Source organism: Leptidea sinapis, chromosome 6 (assembly GCF_905404315.1).
Source record: "Leptidea sinapis chromosome 6, ilLepSina1.1, whole genome shotgun sequence".
NCBI classification, from domain to species: Eukaryota; Metazoa; Arthropoda; class Insecta; order Lepidoptera; family Pieridae; genus Leptidea; species Leptidea sinapis.
In genome coordinates this window covers 6765944-6781958 of record NC_066270.1, presented here as the reverse complement: position 1 = coordinate 6781958, position 16015 = coordinate 6765944, and the positions used below count along the sequence as shown (strand labels likewise).

Below are 16015 nucleotides of genomic sequence, written 5' to 3'. Positions count from 1 at the left end.
AATATTTAAATGGATTAATATTTATTTTTATCTTCGTACACAATATAGTTTATTGTATATAAAATAACAAAGATAGAACTTGTACTCTTTATAGTAAATTATGCTAACTTATTCCATGTTATGTTTCTTTTTCGCCATTATTGGCGGTAGTTGTGAAACAATATTCTCCGGGAGTATCTCCACTGCGACTGCCTCGTCATCGCCAATCCAATGGAAGCCAGCCAAGTACTGTAGATAAAATAATTTATAACGTTTTTATTAGATTTATCAAATAGTTTCAGATAGTTTAGATAGAGATATTTCAAATAGTTTGTAATACATAATGGTCTATTGGCTGTGTATTATCTGTGGCATGTCAATTTAAGTTATACTGTTTCGCGGACGTGTTTACTGTATAATAATAACGGACTTTTATTCTAAATTACAAGGGAAAATAGCACATCCTGATAAAATGACAAAATAAGGAGGGAAATCAAATAAATTCGTGTGGATTTCGTCGATGGGCCATATTTTTTTTTAATGAAAATTCTATTCCAGTTTCGGTTCCCGTTTTCGCTCTCGTTCCCGACATATTATATGAATCTTATTTCGAGGACTATTGCTATGGCAAACTAAACCTATTATTGGTGTAGTTATAGCTCATTGACGTAAATTTCAGTTTTTCACAAATCCCGCGGGAACTATGGATTTTTCCGGGATAAAAATGTACCCAATGGTATTTCCCAAGCTCTAGTTTATCGCTGTACCAAATTTCATCAATATCGATCCAGTGGCCCCGGCGTAAAAGCGTAACAAACAAACTTACATTCACGTTTATAATATTAGTAGGGTTTCTAATCAATATTTAAAAGGGTAAACGACATAATACTATCTACCCATAATTTTTATTAAACTTTGAACTCACTTTCATAGGAATCACTTTGAGCTGTACGCGTTTACTTTGATTCTGCTTCTTTTTCGGCGACGGCTCTATTTGTTCCTAAAATAAATTAAAATTTACAATGAATTACACAATAACATGTATTTGTGTTGAGTCTTAGTGCCTAAAATAATGGCGTAAATGTAAGCAAAGTTAAAAATGTCAAAGAGTATTCAACAAAGAAAAACATTTATTTCACAAAACACTCACAGGATATACTTAATATAAAAAGATAATAGTTATTTATGCAACTGTTGTGTAATAAGGGGTATTAAAACACGAATGTGGATTTAACGAAGGTGGCAAAACAATAAAAATATCGAAGAAAAATGGCGGGGATTCGAATAACCTACTTTTTTTTTACAGCGCGCGGCGTTCTGGTAGTGAGGAACGCGCGTAAGCGATACCACGCATCGAGCAATAAGAATGTGGCTGTATGTTGAAACTCTTTGCGCATGAAAGGGATCGAAAAAAAACATAGGAGTGTTGTTATGAAATTCAGTACAACATTACAACACTCGTTTGGATGATGTAATGGTTATTAGAACATTGGGTGTTATAATGTTGGCAATAAGCTAACAGTTTCAGAATCTTTAATAGAGGATTTAAAGCATGGGTGTAGATAAAAGTACAAAACAAACCAAAAAAGAACGTAATTAAATAGTAATTGATTTAAAATTAGAGAGTTACTGTGCAGTGCAAGAAATGGATCATCGACTCAGGATTATCTGTGACACGGCCGTGGCAATGACACAGCAATGATTTTCAGCGGTGCCCGTTTAACTTTGGAGATACAGTGCGCTCGCCATATAATAAATAATAAGACATAAATATTAATATAAGTCACAATATAAAAAAGTCGATAATAATATAATTAGATGTTTTAAAATAAAAAGTAGTATTAAAAGAAGCGTATATCTATAATATTGGACTACACCTATATTTTCACCACCAATGCAACCAAAGCTGATCTTGTTTTTGTCTTTCTAAGAATCGTGACTTACATTTCCGACGAAAATTTTCGTTCGTAATTCACGAAGAGGAGGTGGAATATGCAGTATTTAAATAGCATATAACCAAAAGTTATGTTATCTATTACTCAATACGTTATGTTTTTTAAAGTGATAACCCTCACTTCTAGGATTAATACACAAATAAAATTTGAAAAACAAAATTGTTGAGCAGGTTATCAACTGTAAAGTAGATCCTGTAGATGAAGCCACAACCTGAGAGTGGAACAAAGCTAACAAGATTTTATAACGAGGCGTTACTCGAACGGTTAGCTCAGTTGGTTAGAGCACCGGCACGGAACGCCGGAGTTCGTGGGTTCGAGTCCCGCATCGTTCATAAAATTTTGTTTTTCAAATTTTATTTGTGTATTTATTACTCATATAGAGGGTAGAGTAAAAGGAGTATCATCTCTTAAGGGAGAAAAGTTGAAAAAGTGTCTAGCTTATATGTAGTAAATAACAGTTTAATAAGCTTCCACAGTGGCGCTGGTGTAGGCACAGGGTATGGTATGAAGTATGGTAAATGTAGCAATTGTAAATGAATTGAAGTATGCCGAGTTAAAAAATTAATATTATTATCGACTGAAGTAGTTAAATAGTGAAAATTTACAACAACTGTACAAAATAATGTAGTAAATATAACCTTAAAGAGTTATTATGAGAAAGCGTATAGCTAGAGTTATATTTGGCGCTTCTTCTTTTAAGATTTACCCTGATGCTACTGTGGCGCCATTTAATGCATTTTGACGGACACTTCTTCATAGACACATATGATTCTCCTTGCCCACCATAATTACGCAATGCATGGACACACAACGAATAGAAGGCGGAAGGGTGGACAAACGGACCTGTCGGCGCATGCGCTTACGTAAAAGGTGGAGATCTGTCAAATCAATTGTGAATTGCAAGAAATATGTCAATGATTTGCATTGTTTTTTTATAAAACAGTGGCAATATGCTCTGTGTCGAAATGCATCATAACCAACTAAGGTAGCGTGCCGGTACTGATAAACATGGCACATTGCACTGTGCCTAAGACTATTAAATTAACTTTTATAATTGAATTGAATAATTATACTGGTGTGCACTAGTTTTTAATTACCAGTGGCGGGGTGAATATAGCGCTGGCCCAGGAACAGGATTTATGAATAAAATTGTATGAATACACAGTAGCAATACGGAAAATTGTCAATTATTTGGTATGTTCGTGGGATACATTATAAAGTTTTTAACGTCTATAAAGCTAGAAAGGTCAAACCGGCAGAATCACTCGTTTTTTAGATCTAAATTAGTGCTAAATTAGCAGTGCTGAAAACAGATATTTGGTGCTGTGATATGCGGATTAAAAATGAGAACACAGCTAACTTTTGATTAAGCCAGCAGTGTACCGTTCACGACCGCGTTATGATACAGTTGCAGTGGAATACGCATGAGCGAATAATTTAGTGCTTAATTAGTGCTGCTATTGTAGCGGAGGATTTTTGAAAAATATATATTTTTTATTTTCCAAATCAACTACTGCTAGTATAACGACACCAGCAGGCCTAAGAGCTAGAAGAACACCTTAAAACGGGAACTGATGTAATTGAAAGACGTGACGTCTTAATCGTTAAGTGCTCAATTAGTGCTGTCGTAGTAGTAAACGATTTTTGAAAAATATTTTTATTTTATTTTATTTTTTCAAATCAACTTCCGACAATATAATGACTTCAGCAGTCTTAATCCTTGACAATACTGGCAGCACTAATGGAGCACCAAATGGTGGCGTATTTTAATCGTTAAGACTGCTATCGTTATTATATTAGCCGTAGCTGATTTGGAAAAAAAAATATGTTTTTGAAAAATCCTTTACAATACTGGCAGCACTAATTAAGCACTAAATTATTCGCTCATGCGTATTCCGCTGCAACTGTATCACAACGCGGTCGTGAACGGTACACACTGCTGGCCTTATCAAAAGTTAGCTGTGTTATCATTTTTAATCCGCATATCTCAGCACCAAATATCTGTTTTCAACACTAAATTAGCACAAAATTTTGATCTTAAAAACGAGTGATTCTGCCGATTTGACCTTTCTAGCTTTACAGACGTGATTTTTTCCTCGTGTATGTATTCAGTTCCAGTAACTGCTAAATAAATTTACAATTCTCGGTAATTTTAAAATAGCAGTTTAAATATTATCACTGTTCTTTATTTACTTATTTGTTCACTTAACACGGTCCATCACCGTTTAAAGAATTGTGATTTAAAAAAAACCCCTGACTTCGGTCCAATGGCGTAAATCTAGCATCAGCTGCGTGGCGCGGCAACTCAAACGAATAAGGCGGGCGATGTTTATCATTAATAAAAAACTTATAAAAAACTTTCGTTTTTCCCACCCTTAGCACAGTAGGTACATGAATGAAATGAGTGTGTGGGCGGGGAAAAATTACAATGGCCGCAGGCAGAGGTGTCCAAACTTTAATAATTGGGTACTTTTTTATGTGCTTATATCCTGAAAATCAATATTTATTTGTTCTCACGAATCAAGATTCTACAGGATTTTTTAACATCCTGTAGAAGTCACCTGCGAGGAAACACGTTAAACGCGGCTATGTCACTTCTAGTAACGTTTTATTAAGATTTCTATACATATAAATAATCTAAATTCTTTTACCTTATCATGTTTGTCCATGACCCACAGCGATGTCTCGTCATTGAAGACGAGCGCATTTCTCCGCGGATGTGCGCACACACTGTTAACGGCCATCTTGCGGTTCATCCACGCAGCAGGAAGCGGTGTAGGCGGCCACCCCGTGAATTTTTGACTCTCCAAATCATATTCCACTATCTGAAACACAACACAAAATATAAATTGCGGAATAAAACTGCCGACTAACTGACGACGCACGAGTTGAATGCAGAGTGCAGTAATGCGATAGTGCTGTGACCTAATTATATCATGATTGTGTCGATAAATTTAAGTTTACCATTTTAACCTAATAATTTAATCTCAAATTTTGGTCTGCCTTTCTTCAACACACATGTCTAAAACATTTTTCGTCATTTCTCGTGCTTGGCAATAAATTAAAACTCGTTTTTTCAGAACGGATCCTGATGGACTCCAATCACTCATTATTAAAATCAAAACAATAACACGGGAAGATCGCAACTTCTGTATTTACGCGATAACACGGTAGGTATTACACCTTCGCACGACACGCCACAAGTTAGGTTATCATCCCCACCATCTGGATGTGTGGCGGTCCTCCACAGTGCGGTTTTCAAGGAGCTTTCTTCCACGTACTACAAAGCTGTGGAATGAACTTCCTTGTGCGGTGTTTCCGGGACGATACGACATGGGTACCTTCAAAAAAAGCGCATACATCTTCCTTAAAGGCTGGAAACGCTCCTGTGATTCCTCTGGTGTTGCAAGAGAATGTGGGCGGAAGTGATCACTTAACAAGAGGTGACCCGTACGCTCGTTTGTCCTCCTATTCCATAAAAAAAAAGCATACGATAACTGTCAAAGACGGCACAGCACTACACGGTCTACAAGCCACGTCTGCATTCAACTCGCGTGCTATATGATTCCCTAATCGATAAACCTTGGAGACCATGACCATGCTATGAGCACACTCTAAAGGCCGCCAATGCTCCACCACGAGTGTTGCAGATCTTCGGTTTTCAGATGCTATTTTAGTGAGCATGACATATTATTTTTCTACATTTACCAGTGGGAGGCTCCTGTGCACAGGATGCCGGCTAGATTATGGGTACCACAACGGCGCGTATTTCTACAGTGAAGCAGTAATGTGTAAGCATTAATGTGTTTCGGTCTGAAGGGCGCCGTAGCTAGTTAAATTACTGGGCAATGGGACTTAACATCTTATGTCTCAAGGTGACGAGCGCAGTTGTAGTGCCGCTCAGAATTTTTGGGGTTTTTCAAGAATCCTGAGCGGCGCTGCATTGTAATGGGCAGGGCGTATCAATTACCATCAGCTGGACGTTCTGCCCGTCTCGTCCCTTATTATCATAAAAAAAAATGCAACAACACTTGGTAAACGTCATGAAGCTATATCGTTTCGTAAAGCGGCTTTGATATGGGGAGAAGAAGTGATAAGAAACTGCCAGCTCATCTTTTAAATCATAAGCCAACTTTGCCTACTTAACATAAAAATATATACAATTTTAGGTGGCCTGCGCAGAACCAGACAATCACGCCAACAAAAAAAAAGTGCGTTAAAAACAAGATAATATCACACAAATAAAATTTTATGAACGATGCGGGACTCGAACCACGACCTCTCGCGTTCCGTGCGAGCGCTCTTACCAACCGAGCCAACCGTTCGAGTGACGTATCGTTGTTAAAATCCTGTACGCTTTGTTCAACTCTCAGGTTTGGCTTCATTCACAGGATCTACAGTTGATAACCTGATCACCACCAATATTTGCATATGAGGAAATAGACTTGAGATGTCGCTCTTGCTAATCTAGACAATATGTTACACGAAACGCAAATTTTGTTTTTCAAATTTTATTTGTGTAATTAAACTCTGAAGTGAGGGTTATCACTTTATTTTATTTATTTGTTTGTTTATTATTATTTAGATAGTTACACCAACAACACGTCATTATACAATTAAAATTTTAGCAAGTACATAAGGGATAGGTAGTACAATATGATATGTCTTTACAGGTGTAAACAACATTTACATTTTATTTTTATGATAATAAGGGACGAGACGAGCAGGACGTACGTTGATAATTGATACGCCATGCCCATTACAATGCAATGCCGCTCAGGATTCTCAAAAAACCCAAATATTCTGAGCGGCACTACAATTGCGCTCGTCAACTTGAGACATAGGATGTTAAGCCTCATTTCCCCAGTAATTTCACTAGCTACGGCGCCCTTCAGACCGAAACACAGTAATGCTTACAGATTACTGCTTCACGGCAGAAATAGGCGCCGTTGTGGTACCCATAATCTAGCCGGCTTCCTGTGCAAAGGAGCCTCCCACTGGTTGTTACAATAGTGCAAATACAAACATAATAAAATTAAAGAAATGAAGAGTTAAACTTTAAAACATAACAAATTGTTTAAAATAATATCAATAAAAACTCACCCTTTGATCGACATACACAACGGTCAACTTATCTTGATGTACGGCTAGTGCACTTGGGATACATTTGTATTTCGGCAAATTCAGGACATATTTGAATTTGACACTTTGCCGTAACCACACCGCAATATCACCTTTCGCATCAGATACCACCAAATAAACGCCTCGCGGTGTTGCCTTTGACAGTATTAAATGCAGAGCGGTCCTGTCCCGCAGATCTAAAAAGATTTGTACAATAAACATTTGGATTTAAGGAAATAGAAAAATATTTATTTGCAACAACCACAATATAATATATATGCTTGCCACCTCGCCTGATAATAATACAGAACAAACATACACCAGTGGGAGGCTCCTTTGTACAGGAAGCCAGTGCACCACAACGGTGCCTATTTCTGCCGTGAAGCAGTCATGTGTAAGCATTACTGTGTTTCGGTCTGGAGAGCGCCGTAGCTAGTGAATTACTGGGCAAATGAGACATAACATCTTATTTCTCAAGGTGACGAGCGCAACTGTAGTGCCGCTTAGAATTTTTGGGTCTTTTAAGAATCCTCACTGCATTGTAATGAGCAGGGCGTATCAATTACCATCAGCTGAACGTCCGGCTCGACTCGCCCCATACTTTCATTTAAAAAAAATATATATATGTAAGAATGTAAGTGACAAATTGGTCAAACTTCAGCATTATGCTTGTTATTGATCAGCACTGATTACTATCGCAACCAGCGCTGATCTTTCAGTGGGACCAACATATGACGCACACACACGAATGCCTTAAGTAGCGCACGCCCACTAAGACAGTATTTTTGTGGAGATAGATATGAAATGGAATGAATGAAATTATTTTATTTGCAAGAAACCTTGTACTTAAGATGTTAGCATAATATCATTATAGAGTTGTCTCCATGATCGCTATTGGCCCAGAATACTAACTTCCCTTTTCCCGCCCGACCTTTGTGGGCCCCTCCCAGAAAAAAAAAATTGAATAACCTTTAATGTGCAATATGATACACTATGACAGAATTGTCACGAATCAAACAATTCATTTTATCCTTTTAGGGTTCCGCATCCAAATGACAAAAAACGGAACCCTTATAGATTCATCATGTCTGTCTGTCTGTCCGTCCATATGCCACTTTTTTCCGAAATTATAAGAACTATTCTGTTGAAACTTGTTAAATACATGTATTCTGTAAGCCGCACTAAGATTTACATACAAAAATTATTCCCATACTTAGAACTAAAACTCAAAAATTGTTTTTCATACAACCCATACGTCCATAGTTATGGATGGGTCTGCAAAAATGATATTAAAATTTCTAATATCATTTTTTTCGAAACTGAATAGTTTACAAAAGAGACACTTCCAAAGTGGTAAAAATATCCCCCCCCCCCCCCCCCCCGTTCACTTCGTAAATAAGAGATGTTAAACTAAAAAAATATATGATGTACATTACCATGCAAACTTCCACCGAAAATTGGTTTGAACGAGATCTAGTAAGTAGTTTTCTTTAATACGTCATAAATCATAACCCTACAAGGACTTTTATGTTATGTTCTGTTTCTGTCACACTTTATGGTACAAATGATTTGAGTGTTCTTTAGTGGTAATTCCGCCAATATTTGTCTTTAAACAATTCGACACGAGACTGGCCGCCAGTCTCATGCCAGATTTTGGCGAGACAACACGTTCTGAGAATGCCTCGTGCAGAGGCGAAACACGTGTCGAATTGTTTAAAGACAAATATTGGCGGAATCAACACTAAAGAAAACTCAAATCATTTGTATACTTATGGATTTCCGCAAAGTAACGCCTACTTCAATAAACACTTTATGGTGTTTTTTCTCATTAAATACTGCGATTATTCTATACTCCAACCTGCTTCAAGAAGACAACAATAAAAAATATCTCTCGCATACAATACATACTTTTCTCTGTTGATATTTTCTGTACCAGCGTGGCGCCTGCATCAGTATCCACCTGCATAACATACAGCTCACCCGCATAATGGGCGACCATTGTTCTAGAATCGTCTGTGAAAGCGACTCGATCGCAGTACGGCAAACCATTTATCAGCACTTTACGCAATGATATATTACGTGGATCTTCATCCTAGAATACAAAGATTATTTTAATACTTGGATATCATCCCCACCATCTGGATGCGTGGCGGTCCTCCACAGTGCGGTTTCCAAGGAGCTTTCTTCCACGTACTACAAAGCTGTGCAATGAACTTCATTATGCGGTGTTTCCGGGACGATATGACATGGGTACCTTCAAAAAAGCGCGTACACCTTCCTTAAAGACCGGCAACGCTCCTGTGATTTCGCTGGTGTTGCAAGAGAATGTGGGCGGCGGTGATTACTTAACAATACATAACAGTACATCACATAATGCGAAATTTTTATTAATCACTGTCTTCGCCATATTCTAGATACCTCAACCCAGAAAATCTCAAACAAAATTCTGCTGAAACATTGCAATGAGATTCCGTTCTACTAACAAGTAACACATGAAGTTAATCTGATCATATACCGCGGCAAACCGTAGATTGCAATTTTTTTTTATGAAAAAACGGGACGAGACGAGCAGGACGTACAGCTGATGATAATTGATACGCCCTGCCCATTACAATGCAGTGCCGCTCCGAATTCTTGAAAAATCCAAATATTCTGCTACTATGCGTGTGTCACTTTGAGACAAGATGTTAAGCCTCATTTGCCCAGTAATTTCACTAGCTATAGCGTCCTTCAGACTGAAAAAATAATCTAGCCAGCATCCTGTGCAAAGGAGCCTCCCACTGGTGTCGTAAATAGTAAGCCTTCTTTGTGAAAAACTTTCATATGTACATACCAACTTCAGCATTCTAACATGACTGTCAGTAGAATAAATAATTAACTCCCCACTCGGTGAGATATCACAACATTTTATATCCTTTTTCCCTTTAGCATGAATAGAAGTCAATTTGAGTGGTTCCTCGGTTAGTTTCAATGTTCTCCTTTCGTTGCATTCCATTTGTGGCATCAACGGTAAGTCTGTGTCTTGTTCTAAAGAGCTGCTATTGTTTTGAATTACGTCTTTTATATTTAAAATATTTAGGACGGCTTTCCCTCTCTCATCCTTTGCATAGGCTCCCAATTTCCACACCTCCAAGTAATTTTTGTACCTGCCACATGGAAATAAAAATCAATAAGGGGTTGAAGTATCTGTTAAAGTTTTCTTCGTTGTGAATCATTAATTTTTATTCAAGAACTAATCACAGCCAAGCCCTGGAACAACTCAAATTATGTGTAAAGTAAAGATGATGATATCCTAATAAACTATTCTACCTCAATAAGAGTAGCCTCCTTTGTGGACAAATCAATGTTCTCGGAGATGGTATCATCGGAGGTATTCTCATGACTCTTTTGGGTGGAAAACTTGATAATGTTAAGTATCCATCTTCTCCTACTGATATGAGTCTCTCATCATTCAAAGCCAGGCCTCTGGAACCAACATTCTCTTATTTAAATTAGGTCAAAAAGAAAGTAAAATATTACAGAGCATTGATCTTATAACATAGTAGGCTCTGAGTGCTGATGTGAGTGTTATACATTTAAATAAAACAGATTTTAAAGGATTACAGTTAGGATTAGTTACAATTACATACAGTGTAATTGTAACTAATCGTAACATCCAAACATAGTTACAATTACACTGAATGTAATTGTTACTATGTTTTTACATTACATTTTGCGTCAATATCATTTTTATTATTTGCTAGCACATTTTCAGTACGATTTATTCCTCTGATATGCTAACAATTCCCGCGCGCCCGCAGAAGCTACCTGCTGAGCTGTTTTAGCGCCTAACCCGACGCCGGCCACTTGAGACGCTATAGCCACTTGTGTTTACAATAGTCGCCCTATCACTATGCGGTTTATGTTACGGGTTGCTAGATAAACAAGCAATGTTATTGTTTTGTGTGCAAAAACCTGGTAGATTCGTGCTGTGATATCGCCGCTCTTTAAGAGTTAGAGAGTGAGTACGAGAAATTGTGACTATTTTACTAAACGCGTCAAAATAAAAATATTACAATTGAATTCCTTGTATTATTTTAACTATAGTGGACACGTTATAATATGATCTTATGATTTCTTGCAAAAAATATTTTTTTTCTCTATAAAACAATTTCACAAAATATATGTATGTTCCCGTTGTTTGGTAAAGAAAAATGACAACCTCGGTAGCATAGTACTATAGAAAAATTTGAAGCGTATCTTTGTGTATTATGGTAGGTTAATCCTATAAAAGTGTTTTATTTAAATCACAACAAATTGCAAGGAATTACTACTGTGGATAAAAGTACTATTTTCTTAATGTCATATTTCCTTTCTTTCCTATTAGGCATCTATAGGTTAAATTTTTGATGTTACAGAGATGTTTTTCTTTTGAATCTTACTAATATTATAAATGTGAAAGTTTGTATGTGTGGATGTATGTTTGAACTACTTTAACGCAAACACCACTGAATGGATTTTGATGAAACTTTGCAATAATATAGCTTACACACCAGAATAACATATAGGCTATAATTTATAAAAATATTGTGTGAATTATCTATACATATAAATATAATTGGAGTGTCTGTTTGTAATATTGAAATAACCGTGTTTTACTAAATGTATATTATGAATACATATACAGTACATACACCAAAATAACATTTTTTACAATTTTTGTCTGTCTGTCCGTCTGTATGTTCCGGATAATCCGGAACATACAGGCAGATTGGCAGGTAGTTGATGTAATAAGGAGTAACTTAGGCTACATTTATTTTAGACAAATAAAGCAATGTCCAAGAAACATTCTAACTCTAAAAATAATTTGTATGGTAAAACAACGTTTGCCAGGTCACCTAGTATTTTCAATATTCCTTAAAAGTTAAAACTCACTATAAATGGTACTATTAGATTGCTTAACCTAAGAACTGAGTGGAAACTAGTTACAATCAAATAAAATCAATAAAAAAATTTAATATACAATATATACCAAATGTATAGTCCGGAATGAACAGAAGTTATTGTAAGAAGAAGTGAGTTTAATTTGAAACGTATCACTATATTTTTTATGGTAATAAGGGGCGAGATGAGCAGGACATTCAGCTGATGGCAATTGATACATCCTGCCCATTACAATGCAGTGCCGCTCAGGATTCTTGATAAACCCAAATATTCTGAGTGGCACTACAACTGCGCTAAGTAATTTCACTAGCTATCTAACTAACAGTAATGCATATACAGTAGTGATATGCACCGGCATAATCAGGTTGGAAATACATAAATTATATGATTTGTGTTAGCTACTGGGGCAGCATTATGATAACATAATTGTAGCAATGTACCATGGGTACCTTAAAAAGAAGCGCGTACACCTTCCTTAAAGGCTGGCAACGCTTCTGTGACTCCTCTAGTGTTGCAAGAGATTGTGGGTGGCGGTGATCACTTAACAACAGGTGACCCGTACGCTTGTTTGGCCTCCTATTCCATAAAATAATTATGTTATCCATTAATTAAATTAATTTAAATTATTACATTAATGTTCTAGTAAATTTTATCATCTTTTATGGTATTGTAACACAAAATCTTTCTTACCTAACATCATGTTCGTGTATATTTCTTTGAACATTTTTAACCCATTGGGACGAAGCTTGCTTTTCGACTGTCTTACTGACTTTCATGAACATTGTTATGATGGGATCCACACCGCTACAATACAAACTCTGCTCGTCATCTGATATCACTAGAGATAGAACATCAGCTTTGTGAGTGGCATAGGTTTCAATCTGTAATTTAAATTTTACTAACTAACAGCATGTATATTCGTTTCAGGTATAATAATAAATTAAAACTGTTTTCAATCTGGGCACCAATCATTACCAAGATCACTTGAAAATTTGTTAACACCAATCAAATAACACACTTGAAGCTGGTGGTCTACTGAAATGTGACATTGGCTGAGTGCCCCTTCCACAGAAGGGACAGTAGAAAGAAATAGAATACACATATGGCCTAACAAATAAAATTGGCATGAGGTTATAACTAATCATAAACCAAGAAAATGCAAAATGTTTACAAATAGACATTTTGCTTTGGATTGGTTTATTCATATAACATTTCCCGCGTTTATTTACAAGGCTGCTTGTCATTTAGAATACTTCAGAATTATCATTGTATTGACAGTGTTGTCAACGATATTGTAAACATTTTGCATATTCTTAGTTATAACTTTAAACCAAGATTGAACCATTTATTTGTAGGGCGGATAATGTTTTATTTATATTTAAGATAGCTTGAATATACTTTATACATCAAATTAATAAGTAAACATTTATTGTGTTACAATTATAAGTTCTTTAAAGCTCTGATACTTTCTAGTAGCCTTTCCGTGCCGGGAAACTTTCTGTGCGGTATGACACAGTGTTTTGTAAATATGTATAAATTTACATGTAGCTTTAGATTGCTTATTATTAGGATAATTTGAGTGAAGGTATCAGAAAACTAAACAAGACAAAATCAAACAAGTGGTCACAGAAACTCACCCATTGGTACCCGAGAGATGCTAAGAAAGAGAAGCAGACAGATACTAACTAGAGTGGGAAGATGACATAAAGGTTTCTGGACCAGTTTGGAGTAGAGAAGCGTGGGATAGAGAGCACTGGAAGGTCCTAGAGGAGGCCTATGTCAGTGGACAAGCTAGACACATAGTTAAAAAATAGAGGAAATAAAAAAATAAACATGTTACTACATAACTAATGTCTAGAAATAAAGGCTATCTTTATCTTTATCTGAAAGCTATAAGACTATGCAAAATAAACCATCTTATAAACAAAATAAGGATCAGAACTTAGTGAGGGAATGGTGTGCCAAATGGCACTCTCGGTTTTGGTGTATCCGAAAAATCTGGTGCCCTGCCGATTTGGGAAGGTTAAAAAGAGCTTTGATTATCAACTGAGTCATGAACATACATAATTATAATACCTGATCTCCCATAACACCATCCCAAAAGGTGAGCCTGCCATGACTATCCCCAGAGATAATAGTATTGTCGGACAATATTCCAACACACCATACAATTACTTCTTTCCCCCTTCTGCTACATGATATCCTACAGGTGGCTTGACCATTATGAACATTCCATACTCTTATATTGTCAATTGAACCTGAAAATACAAGGAAATTTTCAACTAAGTTTGCCCCTCTTACATAAAAAATAAATAAATATTAAGCTTACTTTTTTTTATGACAATATGAAGTAAGAGACGAGATGAACAGGGCATTCAGGTGATGGTAATTGATGCACCCTGCCCATTACAATGCAATGCCACTCAGGATTCTTGAAAAATTCTAAGCAGTACTACAATTGCACTTGTCACCTTGAGACATAAGATGTAAGGTCTCAGTAATATCACTAGCTATAGGGACCCTTCTAACCTAAACACAATAATTATTATAGCTGCCCAATTTTGAAACACAGTAATAGACATATTTTTCAATATGGATTTATTAGCATTCATATTAATAGTTGTGGGAAAATAATTCTATTGGCATTATAAAATATTTACTTTTGTCCCTTACTGTGTTTTAAAATTGGGCAGCCTGTTACTGCTTTTCACCACAAATAGGTACAATTGTGGTACCCATAATCTAGCTGGCATCCTGTGCAAAGCCTCCCACTGGTGAGATTCATAAGGGTGCAGCAAACTTAAGGACATGTGAAGCAGCCCATTGGCAAGAGCTAGTGGAGACATGGCTGAGGTCAATCTTCACACACTAGTCATAGCTGCCAGATATTTTTCTGTTCAAAAATTAATGTACTATGTGATTCCTCTGGTGTTTAAGAGAATGTGGGTGTTGGTGATCACTTAATACCAGGTGACCAGTATGCTAGTTTGTCCTACTTGTCCATAAAAAAATAAAAAAAATCTATAAATCTTATTTGTTATCTTACCTGTCACTAGCATATTTCCTGTTTTATCAAATTTACAACAAAGTATCCTGCCTTCCTGTTTATCAAAAAGCTTTTTATATACAATATCATTGTTTTCTACTGAATAAAGATTCAAATATCCCTGTTCTGTGCCTATAGCAACTAATGTGTTCTCTTCGCTTACATCAAGACACCAAGCTTCATAGCCAGTAAGAATAACACTATTTTTAATACAGAGTTTCTCGAGATCCCACTCAATAAGTGCACCTCCCAAACCAGTTGACAACAGTCTTTCATTTACCCAACCAAGGGCCTCCACGGACGAGTTTTCCAATCCAGGTATAAATTTGATAAGATAGGGCGCATGTGTTAGATCCCATATTTCTATAGATGCATCTTTTCTAAATTAAACAAAAAAAAATTATTATCTTATGAACATTGTTTGCACTTTTTAGATTATAATATAAACGTATCATACCTTGATAAAGCTAGAAGTTTACTCTTTTTCTCATATGATATACAATTAATACCTTTAGGTTCAGGGTTGTAATAACGGATTCTGTGGATTTTGGTTTCCATTTTATAAATCAAAACTTATTATGCTATTTTCATAATACAATAAATGCATACCTAATTGCAATTTATTTTATTAAACTATTTTGAATTTTCATGCAAGCACGTTGGCCCAAAAGTCAAAACAATACTGCAAAGAGGATGTAAATACACCTACATAGTTCAAACTTCAACTGTTCACTTTCTGTGGGTTCTTTTTTTTTCCTTCTTTTGGCAATAACGTTTACTTTTTGCCAATAACGTAAATTAAAAGATTGGGAAACTAAGTTAAAAAGGATACGGAACACGGGAAAGGATCAGATAAGAAAAAGAGGATTGAAACGGATATTAAAAATTTCATAAATATACATATATACTTGCTACTTACACAACATTACAAATATTTAAACTTTGATATGATTCTGAAGAATGAAAGATGACAATATTTTATAAAATTTAC

General features: G+C 36.0%; 1 protein-coding gene across 1 annotated transcript; it reads right to left on the bottom strand.

Annotated features, from left to right (window-relative positions):
- LOC126964992 (U3 small nucleolar RNA-associated protein 4 homolog) lies at window positions 1–15704 on the bottom strand. Its single transcript, XM_050808384.1, has 11 exons — window positions 15482–15704; window positions 15025–15404; window positions 14055–14236; window positions 12669–12859; window positions 10365–10520; window positions 9889–10201; window positions 8964–9147; window positions 7038–7252; window positions 4586–4759; window positions 905–979; window positions 1–228 (listed from the first exon to the last, which is right to left on the bottom strand). Exons 1-11 carry the CDS (start codon window positions 15580–15582, stop codon window positions 109–111), a joined length of 2091 nt encoding a protein of 696 aa, XP_050664341.1. The 5' UTR covers window positions 15583–15704; the 3' UTR covers window positions 1–108.
- Window positions 15705–16015: the final 311 nt, after the last annotated feature.

What these genes read in the sequence shown, in the direction of transcription:
- LOC126964992 (XM_050808384.1), bottom strand. Translation starts at nt 15,582, where the DNA reads ATGGAAACCAAAATCCACAGAATCCGTTATTACAACCCTGAACCTAAA. An exon ending in GAAAATATCAACAGAGAAAA is followed by an intron (nt 7,253 to 8,963) that starts GTATGTATTGTA and finishes AAATCTTTTTAG; the next exon opens with ATCTGCGGGACAGGACCGCT. An exon ending in TTGTGTATGTCGATCAAAGG is followed by an intron (nt 4,760 to 7,037) that starts GTGAGTTTTTAT and finishes GTTGTGTTTCAG; the next exon opens with ATAGTGGAATATGATTTGGA.